Here is a 21489-nt window from a genome sequence, read left to right as displayed (position 1 = left end):
GAGACAGGAGAGGCCACAGGAGCCCTGCCAGCTGCATCCTGGGCACCTTGGGAGGCGGCTGTCTGGCCCCGGGTACCCAGCCGGACCTGGCTGCCGCCTCCATGACCCCAGTGTTCTGTGAACAGGTCTGGCCTTTGGGTGAGCGAGGACAGCAGGAGGAGTGGCCAAGGGGGCCCAGCAGGCTGTGTGGGTGGCTGGCAGTGGGCCGTCGATGTGCTGCTTTGTTCAGGCCGGCTGGGCGTCTGCTGTGGGCCAGGCCCAGGCACAAGCTTTGGCCACACTCCTCGCCTGGCACTTGCCCCTCTTGGGCCTCTCCTGCCTCTGCACCAGCAACCCTGCGCCTGCCCGCCAAATCCTCCAAGTCCGTCTTCACACCACGCCCCACCCCCACCTGTCCGAAGGCCGGCTCAGGCTCACCTCCTCCAGGAAGCCTCCCCATCACTCTGCCTTCACCATCTCCCCTCCACTGAGTACAGCACGAGCTCCGGGCTGTCCGTGTGCCCCTTCTGCGCTCACTGCTCCCAGGAAGCTCGGATGTCCCCAGGGAGAGCCAGGCCTCGGGGGCCGTGCCCGTGGCAGGGTTGTGTCAGCATTCCAGGGCTCAGGCACCCCCCGGGGCTGGACCCGGCCTCACCCTGGCCTTCACACGGCCCAGGGGAGTGAGTGGAGGCTGCAGAGAGGGGCTTGTCATGCACGCACACACGTGCACACGTGTGCAGGGGGCCTCTGGTGCGGCTCCGTGTCCTCCCCGGGGGTAGCCCAGGCCTTGGGTTCCCTGGTGCAGGGCAGGGTCTGGACGCCCCCCAGCCGTCTGGTCTCTGGAGGAGAGCATGTGTGACGGCGGCTGCTCCATCCTGGGCTCTCCGGGGGCCCGTGTGTGAGAGAGGAGGGGGCCTGGCCCCGGCCCGGGGCAGCTGCAGGCAGGAATGGCAGCTGGGCTCTTGGAAACAACCTTGGTTTTCATTTTCCTTCCCTCGGCTCAGGTGAGGGCCCAGGCGGGTAATGGGCTCGCTCTGAGGCTGATGCTGGGACGGCTGGAGACCAGGCCTGGCCTCTGCTGCTGAAATAGCGCTGCGGCGGCGGCCCTGGGACAGGGTGGGAGGGACATTTGGGGGCAGTTCTCCTGGGCCTGCGTGGGGGCAGGGTGGACCCCAGGCTGAAAACTGACCTCCTGGTCTGGGCTGGGCTCTGGACGTCCAGGGTGGAAGCAGCCAGGAGGGACGTTTGTCCCCGGGGTTGGGGTGGGGGCGGGAGATGGCGAGGAGGGCTTTTGGGCTGAGAGGCAGATTGAAGAGAAGCCTGAAAGAGAGGCCTCCTCCCAGCACCTTCCTGGACCTGCAGCTGGGGCCCGGTGGGGGCCGTCTGATTGCTGGCCAGTCCTGCTCACGGCCCCTGTGCTCCTAGCAGCCACCTGCTGACTCCCACGCTGCTTTCTCGGCCGTCAGGGTCCTCGAACCAGCCTCTGCCCCCCAGCCCCGAAGCAGTCACGTGACACCCGACTTCAGGTGGAGGCCAAGCCCAGGCCTGCAGCCCACCCCCCCGCCCGTCCGCAAGCTTGCACGACCTCCTTCCGGGTCCTCCTGTCCACGTGTGAGCGGGCCCAGTCCTGCCCCAGCCCCGGGAAGTGCCTGGCGCAGAGGCTACTGCGGGTGGTCAGCAGGTGGCCAGCAACTGCTACCCCACCCGGCATCTGTTGTGCCCGTAGACCGTCACCCTCGACACCAGGGCACGGGGGGTCATGGCGGTGACCTCTGGGGGCTTCTCTGAGACTCACTCCTCTCTCTCTCGCACCCCCGCCTGCCTTCAGAAGCCTTAGTTCCTCCTGAGAAGCTGGAACCCGGGAGTGCCCTGTCCCCCAGCCACACGGGAAGGGCCAGGGTTCCCCCTCGGGCTGGGCAGGGCACCCAGGCTTGGTCTCCTCCTGTCCCGCTGGAGGGCCTCCTTGTCCCACGCCTTGACCCCTAGGAACCTGGTGGGAGACATGAGGCAGCCCCCCGGCCCCTGCAGGCATCTCAAGCTCCCAGGCCCAGCCAAGCTCCCCCAGCGCCCACTCTGCATCCAGAGGCCGAGGCAGTCTGCACGGGCACCACCTCCCTCTCAGCAGATTGACAGCATGCGGTCAGGTTCCCTAACCGTGTGGCAGGGTGAGGCGGAGGGCTTCACAGAGGAAGTGTCCGTGAGCACCAAGGGACAGATACCACACAGATCGGGGAGGGGAGGCAGCTTGGTCTTGTCCTGCTTCCTGCCAGCCCCAGGAACACGGCAGTTCTGCCCCTAAAGCCCCAGGGTCACGGGGCTCTGGTGGGATGGGCCCAGCACTGAGGGGGAGCCGTGGCATTGTAGGGGGGGCCGCAGGGGGCCCTCGCCCCAGCCAGGGCCCTGGCAAAGGAGCTCGGTGGCCACCCAGCTTGGAGAGGAAAGCTGGAGCCGGCCCGGCGGGTGGAGGGTCAGCCCCTTCTGCTGACACAGACATTCCACCGGGCAGAGACACCCAGCCCAAGTCTCCGCATCCGGAAAGCATTTCCCAAACAGCTTCCAGACCACAGCCGCGGGCCTGGATGTGCTCGGTGACACCGAGGAGGCTCTGAGCTGCTGGTGGCATTCTGCGCTTGGTGGCCTGCTGCCATCACGGCTGTGCCAGAGTCCCCACGCCCAGCCTAGTGGGGATGGAGGCCCGAAGCCATCTCCCCACCCCCGGTCCTTAAGGGAGGTACTGCCCACGCTCATCCATATCACGAGCTGTCTTGGGCTCTGGAGACCTGAATGTAGCTCTCAGCTGGGTGGGGAGACATCACTGTTTCTCAGAACCATGTCCTGCCCAGAGTGGTCACACAGGTCCTCATGGAATGAAGGGAGGGGGTGAGGGAGTGAGTGAAGGCTGAAGTGTGAAGGAGGGATGGGCCGGCAGCGGGGGGAGCACAGAGGCGGCGGAGGCCGGTGCTGGGAGTGAGCAGGCTGGGGAGCTTTGCAGAGACGGGCACCTCTGAGTTGGCCCTCGACAGATGCATAGGAGCTCACCGTTCGCAGGCGGGAGGAAGGGTGGGCATCTCGGCTGCTGTGGAAGCTGGGGCTCTGGGTGGGCCAGGCCGCCCAGAGACGGGTGGAAGAGCCGGGATCTGGAGCCAGTACCCCCTAGAAACGCTTTGCCCAGGGTCCAGCTCTGATGCTGGGAGCCCTTTGGTGGCCTGGCCTGGAGGAGCCCAGCACTGGGTTTTGGCTGGCAGTCCGGGGCCCCTGTGGCGAGGGGCAGTGGAAGAGCAGGAGAAACCCCGTGGTGGCCCGATGACTCAGGTGCACCTCCTCCTGCTCGGCCTCTGCCCCCCGCCGCTCAGAACCCACTGCCTCCCAACAGGGAGCCACAGGGCACCTGCTGAGGCCATGTCTCCAGGAGCCTGGAGGAGGGTGCACAACGCGGACAGGATTTAGGTCAGACCTGGGCCCCGTCGGTGGCCCCCTGTCCTGCGTGACCTTGGGCAGGTCATTTCTCCTCTGCAAAAGGACTGTACGAGAACGTCCAGGCCCCAGTGTGCCAAGGGCAGGGCCCAGGGATGCCAGAGGAGGACGCCTGGCTGGTGGGTTCCCTTCTGGGCAGAAAGAGGGTTTAATTACAGGCGTGTCTGGGAGGGACACAAAGGAGAGGTGGGCGGGGCGTGCCCAGCGGGAGAGGAGGAAGGAGGCGGGAGGGCCAGCGGCAGCCCCCTGCTGGCCGGTCGGTGCGTGAGGAAGGGTGCTGAGGGCACACCCCAGGACTCACGTAGCCCTTGACGTCTTCCAGGGCAGAAAAGTCAGTTTTCTTTACCCAGATTTGAGGTGGCGAAGCATCTGAGAAGACTCCTTGTGCTTCAGGAGCTGCCCCTGGACACTCAACTGGCTTTTTTTGGGGGGGTGCGCTGCGCGGCATGTGGGATCTTAGTTCCCCGACCAGGGATTGAACCCGTGTCCCCTGCAGTGGAAGCGCGGAGTCTTAACCGCTGGACTGCCAGGGAAGTCCCTCAACTGGCTTTTTTACTGGCCGATTTCCTCCTTCCTGGCCCCTGTGGACACACGGCAGGGGACATACCTGGCCCCGTTTTTCCTCCCCGTGTCATGTGTATTGCACAGCTGCAGGCCCACGGGCCCCTGAGCTGGTCTCCTCCGGCCCCCTGCCCACTGTACAGATGAGGATACTGAGATCCAGTGGGGGCCTGGGACTTGTCTGTGTCATCCAGCTCTTCGGTGGGCTGGGACCCACGTCTGCTGCCCCCAGACCGATCTGCTCTTCTCCAGCCCGTGCCCCCTTGCCGTGTGCTGGAGGCGGGGTCTGAAGCAGCCCGTCCCTGCCCCAGGAAGGCTGAGGCAGTGCATGACCCCCTTTTCCCCCCCAGCTCAGGCCAGGATGTGAGTTGGAGTCCAGGTGGGTATAATAGGGTGGTGGCTTCCCCGGGCTGGGACGAGAGGCCAGAGGAGTGATCCCCGGCCGGCATGTGGGTGCTCGGGTTGGGGAGGGTCGAGGGGTACCAGGGTGGTGGCTCTTGAGGGAGAGGGACAGTCCTTGGGTCCCTTGACCCTTCCCAGGCCAGCCTGGCTGCATCTGCCACGGAGCAGGGTTCCAGCACACTGGCCCTGCGACTCTGCTCTGGACATTGCCGTGGGTCCCGCTGCTCGGCCTGGGGGTGTCTGCCTGGGCGTAGGGCCTGGCAGGGGGTCCGGCATGCCGACTCTTAGTGACTCCCAGTGAAGCGCTTTCCTCGCTGTCTCACAGTCCCCATATAAAGCAGGTCTGTGCTGACCACCCTGCGTTACAGACTTAGGCACAGAGCAGTTCCTGGCTCTGTCGAGGCCACACAGCACCGCCCGCCCCTTACTAGTAGAGCTGGGGCTGGGCAAGGGGTTGACCTGCCTTGTCCCATAGAAAGAAAAGTGGAGCTACACACGAGAGCCATAAAAATGATTAGGGAGCTAGTTCACCTTTTCATATTCATACCAAGAAAGCGGTGTTTTACTCTCAGCCCACACCTCAAGGGGCCACTTCAGGGAGACTGTCCCCCAGGGCGGGTGCTGACGTGGGAGCCCAGGCCCTGTTGTCCGTTGGTGAGGGTGATCTCTGAGTCAGTGTTTCCCTCTGGTGTCCCTCTGCACTTCCCTGAGGGACAGGGCTTGTCTCCACGCCCCCTGCCCCCTGCAGCCTGGCTGGTGGCTGCACAGGCATGTTTCTGTTAGCATCGTTGGCAAGCGACTGAGATGCACATTGCAATGTAAACAGTGCTGGCCTGCGTGGAAGGCACAGCTCAAACGGCCACCCAGCAGTGTGTCTATCAGGGGGATTTATGGAGGCTCCCCTGGGTGACAGTCTGGGGCCCACGGGCTGCGGTGCTGCCCAGAGGGAGGGCAGGAGAGAAGCTCACCCAGGAGGCCTGGGCAGGCAGGCAGGCAGGCCCATTTCTGCACTGCCGGGCATCTGGTGGGTGGGGGATGAGCTGCTTCTGGGCTGCAGACGGGACCCGACAAGGAGAGATGGTGCCTCTCTCCCGTGAGCTCGATGTCGCCACTGTGAACCCTGCCCACAGGTGGGCTGCGCAGAATGATGGCTAACACTGTCTGGGGAGATGGAGGGCTGGGTTAGGCGGGGTGCCATGGGTGAGCCATCGGGGGTCAGCACAGGGCTGCCCGAGATGAGGAGCTGGGGGCCAAGCTCCCATCAGGCCCGAATGCACAGGTCGCTCGGATGCACAGCCGCTGTGACCCCAGCAAACTTGGGCAGGGCTGCTTCAGACACATCTGGGACCTCGGGCTGTGCCCCTGAGCAAAGAGGGGTCCAGGGCTCTGGTGCAACCTGACACCTGGGGCTCAGGCCCTCCCCTGCCGTAGGGGTGCAGTGGTCCCCCTGCCCAGGCTCCCTCTGGTACCGACCCTGGTCCAGTGGAGGGCATGGCAGTGCCAGGTGCTGGACACTGGGCTTGGGGGCTGCAGGAGTCTTCACCCCCAGGGTTTCCACTACGGTTGTGTGGCCTCAAAGTGCCTCCGCGCCCCACTCTCCCCAAACTTTGCGGAGCTCAACCCCATCACGCCGCCTCTGCAGAGCCCCGGGCCTTGCCAGGGTGGCCTCCATCTGTGCTTTGGGTTCTTTCACGTGTTGCTGCCGGGACCCGGTCCGTGCGAGCGCCTGTGTGCATGTATGTGCCTGTGCACGTCTGTGCAGGCTTCTGTGTGTCTTGTGTGCATGTTGCACACATGGGTCTGCCAGTGCACGTGTCTGCGTGTCCACGTGGGGCTGCGTGCGCTTGTGGATGGGTCAGGGTGTGTGTCCGGGTGCGTGAGCCAGCGCGTAGGAATGCGTGGGGCGGGGGGGACCGGCGAAGCCCGTGGGGCGGGAGCAGGGCGGGGCCTGGCGGCAGCGGGGATTTGGCCTTTACCTGCGAGGGGCGGGGGGCGGAGGGAAAGCGGGGAACAGAAAGGCGAGCGAGGGGCGGGGCGCGCCGGCCCACAGCGGCTCCAGCGGCACCAGAGGCGCCCGCGGAGCGGAGCGGAGCGGCGAGCAGAGAGCAGGGGGCGTGTGCCGTCCGGAGCCGCGAGGGAGCGGACTGGCCATGGAGGCGCCCCGGGGCCGCGGCGGGCTGGCGGCGCTCTGGTGCCTCGGGCTGCTGGGGGGCCTGGCGCACGTCGCGGGCACGCACTACCGCTACCTGTGGAGGGGCTGCTACCCGTGCCACCTGGGCCAGGCCGGCTACCCCGTGAGCACAGCTGACCGGAGGCCAGGTGGGCGCGGCGGGCGCTGCGCGGGCGGGCGGGACCGGCTCTGATCCTAGGGCGCTGCTTTTGTTTCCTCTTTAAAGTTTACGCCCCGGGGCGGCTGACAGCGCGGCTGGAGGGAACGGGGCTGGGACAGGGCCCCCTGTGTCCCGAGTCTTCCGACATTCCTGTCCCCTCTCTGGCCTGGCTGCGGGGGCAGCTGACAGCAGATCGGTCTCTTGACCAGAGGGAGGAGAAACATCTCCCTGCTTTTGCTGGTGGGCACAGGGGCTGCACTCCCCCACGGCGCTGGCAGCTCTGGGGGTTAAGCAGGAGAGTAGGGTAGGCTCAGGAGAGAGGCCCTTGGGTTTCCCTTTCCAGGGCGCCCAGAGCCTAGGCCCCTTGGGGGAGTGTGTGTGGGTGTGGCAGGTGATGTCCTGTCACCTCACCCCAAGGCTTGGGAGCATGATCAGCCCAGTGGGCTGCAGAGTCAGCTGGGAGGACCCCAGCAGCCCACGGGAAGCGGCTGCACCCCTGTCCTGGGTCCGTCCTGCCTCTCCCTGCAGTTCAGATCTGGTACCCATGCTGGGCCAGCCTCCTGCAGGGAGCTCCTAGGAGTGTCCATGGGATCCATGGAGTGTGGAGTCTGGCAACCTCAGATGCGAGGTGGGGTGTGGTGTGCAGTGAGGCATCACTTGGGATGCTCTGGAGGACACCCAGCTTGGGGCAAGGCTGCATCTCCCCGTGCAGCCTGAGGCCTGGCCACCACACCTGCCACCTGCGCCGGGGCTCTGAAGCCTCAGAACTGTACCTGGGCCAGAGCCATCTGGCCAGCAGGAACAGGCAGGTCCAGAGCGGGGCTCTTTTAAAGAAAAGCGGGGCCAGGATTGGGCTCCCCTCCAGGCCCTCACTGGCTCCTGAGCGTGGCTCTATACGGGGCATCTGGTCTCCTTGGAGATGTCAGCCCTGCTCAGCTGTCCTCTGGGCCGGTCTGTGCCGCCCTCTGCCAGAGGACACACAGGTCACTGAGCTGCAGGGCTGGACAAAGACCCCTGCTTCCCCTAGCTTTGTCAGTTGGCCAGCGGGGGCCCAGACCCCATCCCCACAGGGGAAGCAGTCCTCCCACTGGGTGGCTCAGGCAAAGCAACACTGTCACTCCACCACTGGTGGCATTAAATGCTGTGAAACTGTGTGACATCCAAGGGCCTGGTGCTGGGTGGGGCTGGGCAGCGCTGGGCTTTGGGAGCTGGGGGCGCCCACTCTGTTCTGAGAACTGCTTGGGCTTGTGGAGGGACCGGGAGAAGGGCCTGCGGATAATGGGATGCGCTCTCCGGGGTGAGGACCCTGCAGGCACGTTTGGGGGAAAGCAGGACTCCGAACTGGTAACCACCTAGTGGTGCTTTCTGGCAGGATCCCAGGGAGCTTAGATTTTCCTGTAAGTGTGGCTGAGATTTCAGAAGGGACTTACTTGGGGTGGTCTCCGCAGAGGCTGCATGCTCCTGGGTTCCCAGCAGTGTCATGATGGGCTCCCTGAGGCACTGTCACCATCGCCCAGCTCAGCAGACACCAAAAGTCCAGCGGGCTCCCAGGGGAGCTGCCCCTGTGTCTGTACAGTGATGTGTCCCTGCGTGCCAGCGTGTAACACAGTCCTCGTCACCGGGCTGCCAAATCCCCAGTCACACATCTTAGCTGAGGGTAGCAGTGAGACCCCAGGGGCTGTCCTGCTGAACCCCGGCCTGGCTGTTCTTTAAAATAGCCCTGCTCGTGGCCTGCCTGCTCCCATCGGCCAGAGCACTGTAGCCCAGAGGTAGTCTCAAGGCTTCAGAGCCCTGGGCTCTCAGACAGTGCCCTGGTGCCAGTGGGAGCTGCACGGGGTGAAGCGTCTTTACCCCAGGCTGGGTGTCGTCCCCTGACTCTCTGGAGACAGCCTCCAAGCTCCCTTTCAGCTGGGGGTGCCCCCACCACCTTGGGGACCAGTCCCCCTCCGTCCTGTCCGGGAGAGCCGTCCGTGTGCCCTCTGGCATGGAGAACGGCACAGACTGGCCCAGAGGATGGCTGAGCAGGGCCGATGTCTCCAAGGAGACCAGATGACCATACGTTTTCTGCTGTAGTTTCAGAGTCCAAGGGGCCAATGCTCGGCCGGGGTCTCAGGGCAGCGGTCCCACTGCCGGGGTCACCAGGTAGAGGCAGCGCGGCATGGTGGTGAGGGCAGGCCTGCATCACGGGACCCAGGGGACTTCTGCCAGCCCCTCAGAGAGCACAGTGGCCCTCACCGCGGGCATCAGGAGGCCAGGCTGGGCAGAGCGGACTTTTGGGAACCTGGATTTCCAGCTTGGGTGGTCTGAGCCTCTGGGACTCTGGAGAGACTGCTAAGATGGTTATTCACTCTGTGTTCATTTCCCATGGCTGCTAGGACACATTACCCCAACCTGGTGGCTTAAAACCACCCAGGTCTGGTACCTTACAGTTCTGGAGGTCAGAAGTCTGAAAAGGGTGAACGTGAAGGTGCTGGCAGAGCTGGTCCCTCCTGGAGGCTCCAGGGGAGCTTCTGTTCCCTGCACTTCCAGCTTCTAGAGGCGCCTGCATCCCTGGCTGTGGCCCCACCCTCCATCTTCAAAGCCAGCAGTGCAGCATCTTTTTCTTTTTTGTGGTTTTAGATACTTTTATTTATTATTGAAGTATAGTCGATTTACGATGTTTCAGGTATACAGCAAAGTGATTCAGTTATACATGTATATATATTATTTTTCAGATTCTTTTCCATTATAGGTTATTACAAGATAGTGAATATAGTTGCCCATGCTCTTACAGTAGGTCCTTGTTGTTTATCTGTTTTCTATATGGGAGCGTGTATCTGCTAATCCCAAACTCCTAATTTATCTCTATCCTCCTTGCCCCTTTGGTAACCATAAATTTGTTTTCTGTGTCTGTGAGTCTGTTTCTGTTTTGTAACAGAACATATAAGTTCTATTACATATAAGTGACATATAAGTGATATCATATGGTATTTGTTTTTCTCTGACTTACTTCACTTAGTATGATCATCTCTAGGTCCATCCATGTTGCTGTAAATGGCATTATTTTATTTTTTTTTATGGCTGAGCAGTATTCCATTGCATTGGGCCCTCCTTCCTTCCTGTCTCTTATTTGTAAGGCCCGTGTGATGACGTTGGACCCACCTGGATACTCCATGATAATCTCCCATCTCACCTGCAAAGTCCCTTTTGTTGTGTAAGGTTCCAGGGATTAGCATGTGGTCCTCTTTGAGGGGCCATGATCCAGCTGCCCACACCCTCAAAGAGCTGAGCCTGTGCTCCTCGGGTCACAGCACGACCACAGTCACGGCCACAGGGTCAGCGGCTATGGGTCATCGGAGGTGGCTGAGAACAGCTCTGTTCTGCCACCACGTGGCCCGCCTTGGGAGTGGGGCCGGCAGGGTTTCAGAAACTCCGTCCTGCCTTGCTTTCTGAGTGTAAGTCATTTCTGTGAAGGGGCCTCGATCTCAGAGCTGGAGGGACCCCAGCAGGAGGGCGTCTGCCCGAATGCCCTGCCCGCCCATGAGCAGGGAGGTGAAGGGGGAGGCCTCAGATCCTTCAGCCTTCAGCTGCCCCGCTGGGTCCAGATATTCAGACAGGCTGACAGCAAAGCGTGGATGGGGGGAGCCCTGGCTGGGCCTCGTGGCCTCCCGCCTTGCTGGTGGTCACGGTCCCTGTCACTGTCGGTGCCCCTTTGGGGGAGGGGAGGGCTCCTGGGGTGCCGAGGGGCTGGTCCGTGTGATTTAGGCAGAGCCTGGGAGCACCTCTCGGGTCTAAATGTCCCGTCCTCGCAGCAGGAGGACGGTAAGAGCGTGGTCACATGGGTGAGGTTGTGGAGAGGGCCCAGCGGTCAGGGCTGTTGCTGGAGGGGCCCTAAGGATGGCGGCCTGCCCCTGCCCAACCCCCCACCTGCTTTCCCGACTGTCCATCAGTTTGGTGTCTTTGTGGCCCCCAGGCTGCTGGGCTCCCCACGTGTCCTGCTCAAGGACACAGCCCCCGGGGCGGGCTCGCCCCACGGCCAGGTGCCCGAGGGCTTGGGGGTGCAGTGCCTCTGCGGTCAGCCGCTCTCTGAGGCCAGTGTCTGGGGTGACCAGTGAGAGCCGGTTTGGAAGCCAGCGTCCCCTCTGGTGTGCCTGCTCCGCGCCTGCCTCTGGGGCCACGTCTGGGAACGACGGCCCCTCTGTCCTCTCGCGGCTTTACCTGCCTGCCCGGCGAGGCCACTCGAGACACACCGCGACTCAGTCCGTCCACCTGCCCCCTCAGACGGCACACGTGGCGCCTCTTCCCCCGAGCCTCGCTAAGCCCCTACTGTACGCCCAGTGCTGGGCTCCGTGCGGTCACTTTACTTTTCAAGGACCCTTGAAGGGGTCGCAGAGAGAGGGATCTGAGCTCAGAGGGGATGGGGTCTCCTTTCTGAGCGCCCTCGGATGGCCCGTCCTGCCGTGCCCAGCCGGTGTGGGTCTGCCTACTGTCCTCCACATCACCCAGCTGACTCTCCCACAGGAGGGCCCTGGGTCCTGAGACCTCCCGCCATGCCCTGGGTCCCTTTGTCCCCCAAGACTCTTTGGGGCTCTGTTGAGGGCCGTTAACCCTTTGCCTTCAACCTTCCCCCTGCTAATCATCCTGGTGTCGTTCCGAGGAAGCCCCCCCAGGTCACCGTGGTTCCAAGGAGGGGTCCTCTTGGTCTCATCTCCTCTCTGAGGCAGCCTCGGGACTTGGGGGCACTCTGGGGGTCTCCCCAGGGTGGGTGTGGCTTGTGCATGGGCCAGAGGCCCTGGCCTCCTGGGTTCGTCTGGGTCATTCCTGGAGGGCCAGGCACGTGCTCAGGTCGTGGACTGGAGTCAGGATTTCTGTCCGTGGGAAGCACAGCCTGGCAGGCGGGCTCTGGGGACCCTCCAGGAGGAGCCTGGCCGCCGTGCCGCCCTCGCTACCCTTCAAAGGTGTGCACGGATGGCTGGGGCTTTAGGACGGGAGCCTCGAAGGCGGGCGGTTTCGTGGGGACGGCGGGTGAGAGCTGGACAGTGGGGTTGCAGCAAATAGCGTGGACCCTCGGGATTATTAAGCAGAATTAGAGGAACCTCAGCTCCGCGCAGCCCCTGGGAACCAGCCAGGTTTCCACACAGCTGCAGACCTGCCCCTGAAGTCACTAAACTTCCTCCCAGTGGAGCCATGCAGAGTGGAATCTTCCACCCACACGTTGAGCTGACCGTGGCCTCCCCTGCGAGGCTCGGTCAGCAGTCAGGGCCTCTGTTGCCAGAGGTGCCCCAGATGCTCGGCTCTTAGATGCTCGGGAGCGGAGCACGTCTGTGTGTCTGTCTCCCCTTTTCCTGGTCTGGGAAGCTGACTGCTCTGTTGGTGAGGCTGGCGTCTGAGAGGTGTGGACCGGCTGAGGACCAGGCGTGTGCTTGTGTCCCCGTGCCCAGGGCCGCTCGGTTCTGTGCTGCCCGAGCAGCGGCCTCTTCCCTCTGTCTCTCCGTGTCTCCCGGGCAGTTGGGTCCCTCCTGACGTCAGCCTCGCACACAGGTATCTGAGGCAGCCTGTTGCCTCCTGCCTTCCTGCCTGGCCTCCCCTGAGGTCCAGGGTGGTGGACGTGGGCCTGCAGGGAGGGGGGAGGGGGGAGGGGCAGCCGGAAGCGTCTTGGTGCCTCTGCATTCCTGCAGAGGTGACCCAGGCCAGGCCACAGGGCCTGGTGCTTTGGGGTGCAGCCCCTGGGCCTCCACTCCCGGGAGGGTCTTTCTCACCCTCCAGCTTCCAGATCAGCTAGTGGGGTGGCCCCCGGGCCTTTGGGCCAGCCGTGTCTGCTTCCGGTCAGCGCTTTCCTATGGCCTGAGGCACAGTGCCGTCAGAAGGGGCAGGCAGGCACAGGCCTCCTGCACAGTGGTGGGTGGTCTCAGGTGTGAGGTGTCCTGGAAGGGGAGTGCCCGGGACCTCCACTCGGTCCTGACCTGGGGATGTCCGCTGTGCTGGCCTCCTGAGTCGCTGGCACAGGGACCCCAGGCTGACCACCTGCACTGGTTTCCTGGAGCTGCCGAAACAGATACCACAGACCAGGTGGCTTTAGCAACAGACATTTATCTCTCATGCTCCAGGAGCTGGAAGTCAGAGGTCAAAGTGTCGGCAGGGCCGCACTCCCTCGGAAACCCCGGGGGAGGGTCCCTCCTGCCTCGTCCAGCTCCTGGGGGCTCCTGGCTTCCTAGGCTGTGGCCGCCTCCCTCCAATCTCTGTCTCCTTGTGTGTCCCCGAACGGGGGCGGGGGCACCCTTCTCCAGTATGACCTTATCTCAGTCCTTAACTAATTACGTCTCAGAGACCCTGCTTGCAGATAAGGTCACACCCTGAGGCTGTGGATGGACATGAATTTGGGGGACATTGTTCAACACAGAGCATACCCCCCATCCTGCCCTCACTCAGGCTCCCCCACCCCGAGGCCTGGGCAGGGGCATCTCCCGAGTTGCCAGTTTCTTCTTCTGGGCTCCTGGGCCCCCCGAGGAGCAGCTAGCCCTGCCCTGAGAGCATTTCTGGATTTGGAGTTTGGAAAAGAGCACGGGCTCTGGGTTCAGCCTTGAAAGGCGCTAGGATCTGCCCCCCAACCTGAACTTGTCCCCCGAGATCTGGCCGACCCCCGCTGCTCCCCAGAGCCGGCCCCAGAGGTGGTGGCTCTTCCTCCCAGGGGCCGTCAGACGTTGGAGACAGGCCTGCCTTCTCTCCACTCTGCTCTGGCACACCGGCGAGGGCCTTGGCACTGTTGCAGGCAGCGTGGCCTGAGAAGGAGGGTCCCAGGTCTGGGCCCCAACACCTGGGCGGGGTCAGTGTCCTGAGAGAGGGGTCCGGGCTGGGCTCCCCGGGGCAAGTGCAGGGCCGGGGAGAAGCGGGCGGCCTGGGTGGGTTCTGGCTGCTGACCCCCGGCCCCGTGTCCCCACGCAGACGTGGACGAGTGCCAGGTGCACAACGGCGGCTGCCAGCACAGGTGTGTGAACACGCCAGGCTCCTACCTCTGTGAGTGCAAGCCCGGCTTCCGGCTCCACGCGGATGGCAGGACCTGCCTGGGTAAGCACCCCTGCAGCCTCCTGGGCCCGCTGCCACCTCCCTGCCGGGGCTCCTGGCCTCAGCCATCCCCTGGCCCTTCTGGGTGTGCCCAGGTCTGGGAGGGGCCCGGGACCCCTGCACTCCTTGGCTGAGAGGCCTGATGGGGCCCTGTGGGGCTTGTCTGCTCAGTGCAGCCGCCGTTACAGTTGGCTCCGTCCTGCTGAGGGTGGGATGCCGAGGGGCCCTTGCCACCCATCGTGGGCCCTGGCCAGCACCACTCACGCCAGGTTGCTGGGGCCCAGGTGGTGAAAGGGCGTGTCCTGGGCCCGGTGCTCTCCCTGGAGGCTGGACCCTGGGACCCTGAGCCCTGTGACCTGGGCTGCACCCTCTCTGTAGCCACAGCTGAATCTGGCCACTTCCCCAGGGGACTTCCGTGACGGGCAGGAGCCCCTGGGCCACCATCCTCTCCAGGGCCCTATGCAGCAGGAGCTGTGGTCGTCCATCGGCAGGGACACAGGTCCGGCCGTGCTGCCCTCAACTGGGGAGACTGGGTGCCTGCTGGGTGGTGGGGGAGGCCCGGCCTGGGGCGGGGGCAGCATGGGGCTGCTCTTGGCCTGCAGAGTTGGGCTTCCCAGGCCCAGGTCCCCCACCCCAGTCTTGGGGAGCCTGGGGGTGGGGCTGAGGCTAGGGGGGAAGGGGTAACGAGAAGCGGGGTGTTAGCCCTCAGTTCCTCTGTGGGGCCTTTTTGCCGTGCAGGACACGCTCGATGGGGGCCCCTGCCGGCACGGGAGGCTCCAGGGAGAGAAAGGGAACGCTGGCGCCCACGGGATGGAGGGTGGAGGGTGGAGGCCGGGCGTCTGGCTGTGGGCCGTCCGCCGCCCCTCTCCTGGCTGCTCTGGACACAGGTGCCATGGGCACAGGGCTCACCCTCCCTGCTGGCCGCTCTGTCTGGGAGGCCACCTGGGGGTCATTCTCTGGGGGCTGGGCCAGTGGTCACCCTCACGGGCCAGTGCTCTCTCCCCGGCTATGGGGGGCTGCCTCTTCCTTCCACCCTGCAGGCCCCGAGCGGGCCCGGGAGGGCTCTGAGCAGCATCCCTCCTGCAGGCCCTGCTGCTATGTGGCAGGGCGGCCCGCCAGCCCTGGGGGGCCCTCCCCGGCACAGGCACTCTCATATGTCTGGGCCGCCGCTCAGGGAGCGAGGCAGCTGCCCTGTAAAGTTTCTCTGGGCTGGAAAGTGGAAACAGATGCAGGAATGTTGTGATGTTCTTCAGGACAGATACAGCAGGGTGCAGCCCCAGTTGCTGGTGCCCCAGTTGCTGGTCCCCCAGGTCCCCAAGTGTCCTTCATTCTCCCTTCCTCTGGGGCAGGTTCTCCTTGGAGAAGGGCATCCCTGGAGGCTGATCCAGGGTGGGCTGGGTGGTACCCACTGCCCCCTCCCCTGCTGGCTCCTTGGTGAGGGGCCTGGGCTGAGACACCTTCCTGTCACCCTAGACCCCCCCCCACCCAGTTCCCCCCGATGGTGGCCTTCACTGAGCTGCCAGAATGGGTACACAGCATGCAAAGGGGAGGGTGCCCTTCAGGGCTTTGGGAGGAATTATGGTGGCCTCTAAGAGTGGCCTTGAGCTGCTGGCTTCCGGAAGCCCAGGAGGGGTGCTCCCCAGCCTTGCCCCTGGCCCCCAACCCAGCCCACCCTCCGCTACGCTGGAGCCCCTCGCTGGAACCCCTCCCTGGAGCCTTTCCTGGGAGATGCCTGTGCCCGGGGCCCCAGAAGTCTTGATTTGTGGCACTTGCTTATTTTAAAGGGTCTTTTCAAGGTCTGATCCCAGGGCCCCCGGCGTGGCCTGCACAGCCTGTCAAGAGGCTGCTGGGACCTCACCGCACTCCCTGCCTGCCACCCCCAACTCTGCACACCCAGACCACGGGGTGTGCCCCAGGGCCCCAGGAGGTCTGCAGCTCTCTTGGGTGCTGGTGCCCACTTCCTGGTCGCTCCCACCAGAGGGCGCAGTTGAGACCCACCTTGGGCACCAGCCTCTTACCTGCGTCCTATGGCTGGAAGTGCTGGTGTTTGGCCTGGGCCTGTCACTTTCTCTTTCTTTTGACGGCAACTCCCAGCGGGAAATGGACACTGCATCCCCTGCACCCACGCACAGTCACGCACACTTGTTGGTGAATTCCGCATATCTGGAATTCCTGGGAGCTGACATGTGCAGGGCGGTCCCCAGGTCTCTTGGGAGTGGTGTGGGTTTGTCGGCTTGGATCTGTTGGGGGCTGCCTTCCCTGTGGGCGGCCTGGGCTTTACTGAAAAGCTTCCAGAGCGGATAGGCGTCTCCTGGTGGCTTCTTCCCAGGCGGAGCAAGAAGCGTTTGCTCTAAGGGCGCCCCCGGCCCTTCTCCCTAAATGTGCCCCTTTTGGATGCCGAGGGACCCACCCCGGCTGTAGTGCACCTGACCTACTGGTCTGGGGTGGGTAGGGTGGCCGAGCCCCTCATATCCCAGATGAGGGGCTCCAGGTGGGGGCCCGTGGAGGGCACTGCATGGCCCCTGCCAGGCTGCTGGACTTCCTGCCTCTGGGAGGTGTGGCCTTCTCCACTTCTTCAGGACTCCCAGGGTGCAGGGCGTGGGGAGGAGCTGGTGGCCTTGCCCGTGGTTCACAGTGGCACCCGCTGAGCCCAGACTATCCTAGGGTCTCAGCAGACATTTATGGGAAGGTCAGTGTAGGAGCTGTGCCCCTCCCCAGCCCTCCCTTCCCCCCCACAGGCCAGCTTGCAGGGCAGACTGCACAGCTGGAGCACAGCTGCTCTGGACCCCTCCCCGGGGCCTACTGGGATCCTCTGGGCAAGGGGAGGGGTGCTGTGAGCTCTCTCGGGACTTTGCAGGCAGGCAGGGAACAGGCCCGGGCACCCCCGCCTTCAGAGCTTGGAGTGAGGATTATAGAGATGCTGGAGGGTAGGAGTAGAGAAGGTGCCTGCAGGGACGTGACAGTCCTTCCTCAGTACAGGGTGGGAAGGTCCTCTGTGCTGGGAGCTCTCAGGTTGGTGCCACATCATGGGGCCCCAGGGATCTGGGAAGGCTTTAAAGGTGGTAGTGCTTGGGGGGGGGGTGCTTGAAACAGATAAGGGGAGCCTTGAAACACTCTTCGAAGTTGCCTCAGAGGCAGGAAGAGGACAGGAAGTGCACAGTCTTCTTGCATCCCTCCCTTGCAAAAGATCTTACGGAAATAAAACACAAAAAGGTTCAATTCTTTTTTTTCCTAAATGTTTTTCTGTTGTTATTTTTGACTGCTTTGGGTCTTCGTTGCTGCGTGCGGGCCCTCTCCAGCTGTGGCGAGCGGGGACCACTCCTAGTTGCAGTGCGCAGGCTTCTCATTGCGGTGGCTTCTCTTGTTGTGGAGCACGGGCTCTAGGCGCGTGGGCCTCAGTAGTCGCAGCTTGTGGGCTCAGTAGTTGTGGCTCACGGGCCACAGTTGCTCCGTGGCATGTGGGATCTTCCCGGACCAGGGCTCGAACCCGTGTCCCCTGCATTGGCAGGCGGATTCTTAACCACTGCGCCACCAAGGAAGTCCCAAAGGTTCAATTTGTAAAGTGAGAATTTGCAGGAAGGATTTTACCATCAGCCCCGAGGCCCCTGAGTGGCTCACATCCCACCCTGGCTGCCCTTGGCTAGCCTGGCCCCAGGAGAAAGAAGCAGAGGCAGCCGGGCGTGCTGGGGCGCTCCATCGCCAGGGTGCCCCCCTGGGTTTGCCCCCACCGCCCCCCCCCCAGGCTCTGGTGGGGGAAGGGCGGGACTGAGTGAGGCCCAGGGCTGGGCCGGCCTGCTTCTCACCCTGGGCCCTTTCCTCCCCCAAACTGTGGGAAATGGGGCTGCCAAGAGCAGTGCTGGGCAGGTGTCTGGGAGTGACGTTTTGGCTTTCCTGCGCCATCTTGCAGAGCGCCCCAGGCAAACCCGCAGAGACCTGCTCCCAGTCCTTTAACACTTGGTGCCGGGAAACCCTCCTCTTCTGGCCCAGAGAGACTGCGGCCCAGGGGTCCCTTCTGGACCCTGGCCTTGGACGTGGCTGCTTCCCCACACCCCTCGTAGTGGTGAGCAGCTCGCCCGGGGCCAGTCTGAGGGAGCACAGTGTCACTGGCCCAGTGAGCAGAGGGTCCTGTGAGATGCCCCAGGCTGGCCACTTGGAAGAGGTGGGCTCTCCATCCATCTCCTCCTCCCCTTGGCCTCAGGACTGTTGGGCCTTTTGGATGGACGCTGGGGGAAGGATTCTTCTGTCAGCATGCACCCCCTGGTGACCTGGCTGCCCCTGCCAGAGTGCCCTGCCCCTGGAGTTAGGTGGGCCCTACTGAGTCCACAGCATGGGGAGGGTCTCCGCGCCCCTGCCTTCCTGTGGGGTTTTACCACAGGTGCGCCATGTGGCCTCGGGACAGGTGCTCCCCCAGGCCCGGGTCTTCCCAGTGAGGTGCTGCACAGGGCCTTGAAGGCCGTTGTTCCCCAGCTCCTCGGAGGGGAGGCCGCCTGGGTCCCTGGAGGCTTTGCTGACAGCATGCGGCGTGGGTGCCAAAGCCGCAGGCAGCAGGGGGGCGGAGATTGCCAGGCTTGTCTGCAAAACTCATCATCCCTGCAAACCACAGATGCAGTTCTGGGAATGTCTTCCAGTCCCCTCCAGCTGCGGAACAGGCTGCAGCTTCTAAAAGGGAGTGCGTCTTCCCCGCCCCCGAGGGGCCGCTGAGTCCGAATGGGGAGTGGGAAGGCCAGCCCTGCCTGAGGACCACCCTGGGAGGTCACGGCTGTGCCTGAGACCAGGCCCCCGGAAGTGCAGGTTGCCGGCGCCCATGGGTGATAGGAGGGTCACACCCCAACCTGGGGAAGCCAGGGGCAGCGGCCCAGACCCCAGCTGGATGCAGAGGCCCAGCGGGGAAGCGAGGGCAAAGTGGGCCGTGGCAGACGGCCGGGCGGGGGCTGGGGGGTGTTTAGAGTCAGTGAGCTTGGCAGAACCAAGCGGGGAGCAGGATTGGAGCAGCGGCGTGGGGCGGGGGAGGTGTGGGAGGCGTGGGAGGTGTGGATGACATGGGTTGGGTGCCGGGGCCGCAGAGCCTGGGTTCTCGCCTGCGAGTGCTTCATCCGAGGTGGGCGGGTGCTGGGCAGGGCAGCCGCAGGGCCTGGGTCCAGGCTGGGCCTGGGGAGCAGGAGCAGTCTGTGATGTTGGGACAGTGCCAGTCCCTGGCTCGTGGGCAGGGCAGTGCATCCACGCTGCGGGTGAACCGTGTCCCCGTGCAGTGTGGAGGCCCCAGCCCGAGGGTGGACGCAGGGGGCAGGACGCACAAATCAGAGTAGGCAAACCGAGGGCTGCCGAGGGGGGCAGGAGTGGGCAGGGCCCAGGGGAGTTTACCCTCCTGGCCAAGCCAGGGGGCCACCCGCTTCCTGTCCCGCCGTCCTGGCCCTGTCGCCAGCAGAGGGCTTCCTAGAAGGAAGGGCTGCAGGTTGCTGCTGACCCCACGTGGTGTGAGGCTCTTGGGACCTAGAAGCCAAGCCAGTTGAGGGCAGTAATTACAAAACCCTCGAAGCCGCCCTCGAGCCTGCTCCGAAACCGCTGGCTGGGGTTGGCGGCTGGAGCAGAGTGGGCTGGGGGGCTCGGCACGCTGCTGACCTACTTGTCCTCACCCCACCGGCCTGCCAGGCACAGCCCCTCGGCTGACCAGCTCGGGCAGGCCGGCCTGCCGGGCTCTGAGACCAGGGCCTTGCCAGCGAAGCCGCCTTGGAGGTCAGCTCTCCAAGCCCCCACCTGCCGCTTCCTCCATGGCACTCATACGCACCTGCTGCTGGGCTCCAGCCCTGAATCCGTGCCCAGGTCCCAGGTGCCACCTGCACCTCCAGGAGTGGAGAACCGCTGGCATGCATGGAGCAGGCCCTCCACCCTGTAGGACAGTTGATTTCTAGAACGTCCAGTTTCCTGCTCAAGGAAAGGCCCCACTCCCCTTGAAGAGCTGGATGCCTCACAACTGGCTCCCGGCTAGACCAACTCCTGCTCGTTGAAGTTGAAGTGAAGTTGAAGTTGAAGTGGAGTTGTAGCCCAGCTCTGTTAGAACCCACGAGTCCCCTGGCCTTGGCATTTGCAAACTGGGAAGTGAAGGTGCAATAGTCAGCTCAGGCTGCTGCAACAAGTACCACAGACTGGGCGGCTTTTACAACAGCTGTTTATTTTCTCACAGTTCTGGAGGCTGGCAGTTCTGGATCATGGTGCCAGCCAGTTTGGTTCCTGGTAAGAGCCCCTCCTGCCATCCCTTCATATGGCCACGGGGACAGAGACAGAGACAGACAGAGATCTTATGTCTCTTCTTATAAGGACACAAATGCTGTTTGATCAGGGCCCCACCCTGTTGACTTCATTTAACCTTAACTACCCTACCCCCAAATACAGCCACAGCGGTGGTTGCAATTTAGGAGTACACATATGAATTTTAGGGGGATACAAACATTAATTCCAAACATTAATTAATTAAACATTAATTCCCTTCGGGGCTATGGAAACCCCTTGTCTCCCATTTTCTGATGGGCTGTCAGCTTTGCTTCAGGTCTGAGCCTGGTTCTGATTTGCGGGACCACCCGGGCATGGGTCAGTGGTATGTGGGTTCCATGGCCAGGTCTCACAGTGACCCGAGGGGCCTGGAAGCTTCACCCCCAGCTTTGGGCACTGGTCACGCAGAGGCTGGCTCTCTCCTGAGCTGCACAGCCCAACGCCTGAGAAAAACTGCCTTGTTCAGCTTTCCGGCAATCCAGGGCACAGGATGCTCAAGGTGATGGCATGGGGCTTGGCTTCCTCGTGTGCACAGCTTGGGAGCATCTGGAACGCTGGGACTTGTGCAGCAGAGCAGTGAGAGACAGGCTTGGGAGGGTGCGAGGCTGCATGGGGAGCCGGACCCCTCCGTAGCCCCCACCTGCCTGGGGTTTCTCCCCCGGTGGGCTCCTGTGGGCCCGGAGCTGGGTTGCCCTGGGCCCGTCTTGGGGCTCTGCTCTCTGGAAGGGCTGCTTTCCAGCAGGGCCACAGCTCTGTGGGTCGTCCTTGCTGCTGTGGTGTCTGCCCAGCCGGCTGCCCTGCCCGGGGCTCCGAGCCCCTCTCTCGATGTGCCTGCCCGGCGCTGCCAGGAAGGGCTTCTGATTCCTATGATGAGCTCTGAGCAGGGATGCAGTTGGTGTGAACACAAAAGGGGCCCCAGGAATGGGCCAGCTCAGGCCACGCTTGGAAGCCTCTCTCTGGAGTTGATGGCAGTGCCTTAAGTAGAGCTATCTCAGGAGAGGCAGGCGGGGCCTCGGGGGTCAGCACAGAGTCGGGGGTGGGTGGCTGGACGGGGGGCCCAGAGGCTGAGCGGGGTGTGAGACAGTGGCCGCCCTGTTTGCCTCCGTTCCACCTGGGACTCGTGTCTCTGTTGCGCCTCCCCGACACGTGGCAGGGCCAGGTGCAGCCAGGAGACACAGCCAGCCCTGCCACCCTGGCTATCCTCCGCACCCCAGCAGGGCTGGCTCGGCCCCGGAAGGGGACCTGGGCACAGGCTTCTCACCCACTCGCCCCATGTGGGGAACTGGCAGGATCATGAGTGCTGTGTCTTGACTTTGGGGGAACATACTTGCTTTGAAGGAAGCTCTGCTTTTGGCAGACAGCGTGGCCCTGGGCTGCTCTGAGCCCTGAGGCTGCTCACGTGCTCCGCGTATCGTCCGGCTGCTCCCAGACCCAC

At 63.6% G+C, this 21489-nt stretch overlaps 1 protein-coding gene across 1 annotated transcript in view; it reads left to right on the top strand.

Moving 5' to 3' along the window:
• The window catches only part of MEGF6 (multiple EGF like domains 6), a 99178-nt gene that overhangs the window by 54125 nt on the left and 23564 nt on the right, over window positions 1-21489 (top strand). The window contains exon 5 of the mRNA XM_079724796.1: window positions 13668-13790. Within this exon, the coding sequence (XP_079580922.1) occupies window positions 13668-13790 (123 nt within the window). The remainder of the gene's footprint in view (window positions 1-13667; window positions 13791-21489) is intronic.

The sequence above is a fragment of the Hyperoodon ampullatus genome (assembly GCF_949752795.1).
Source record: "Hyperoodon ampullatus genome assembly, chromosome: 2".
Classification (NCBI taxonomy): domain Eukaryota; kingdom Metazoa; phylum Chordata; class Mammalia; order Artiodactyla; family Ziphiidae; genus Hyperoodon; species Hyperoodon ampullatus.
The sequence above is the reverse complement of the archived record's forward strand: the minus strand, read 5'-3'. Positions and strand labels throughout refer to the sequence as shown.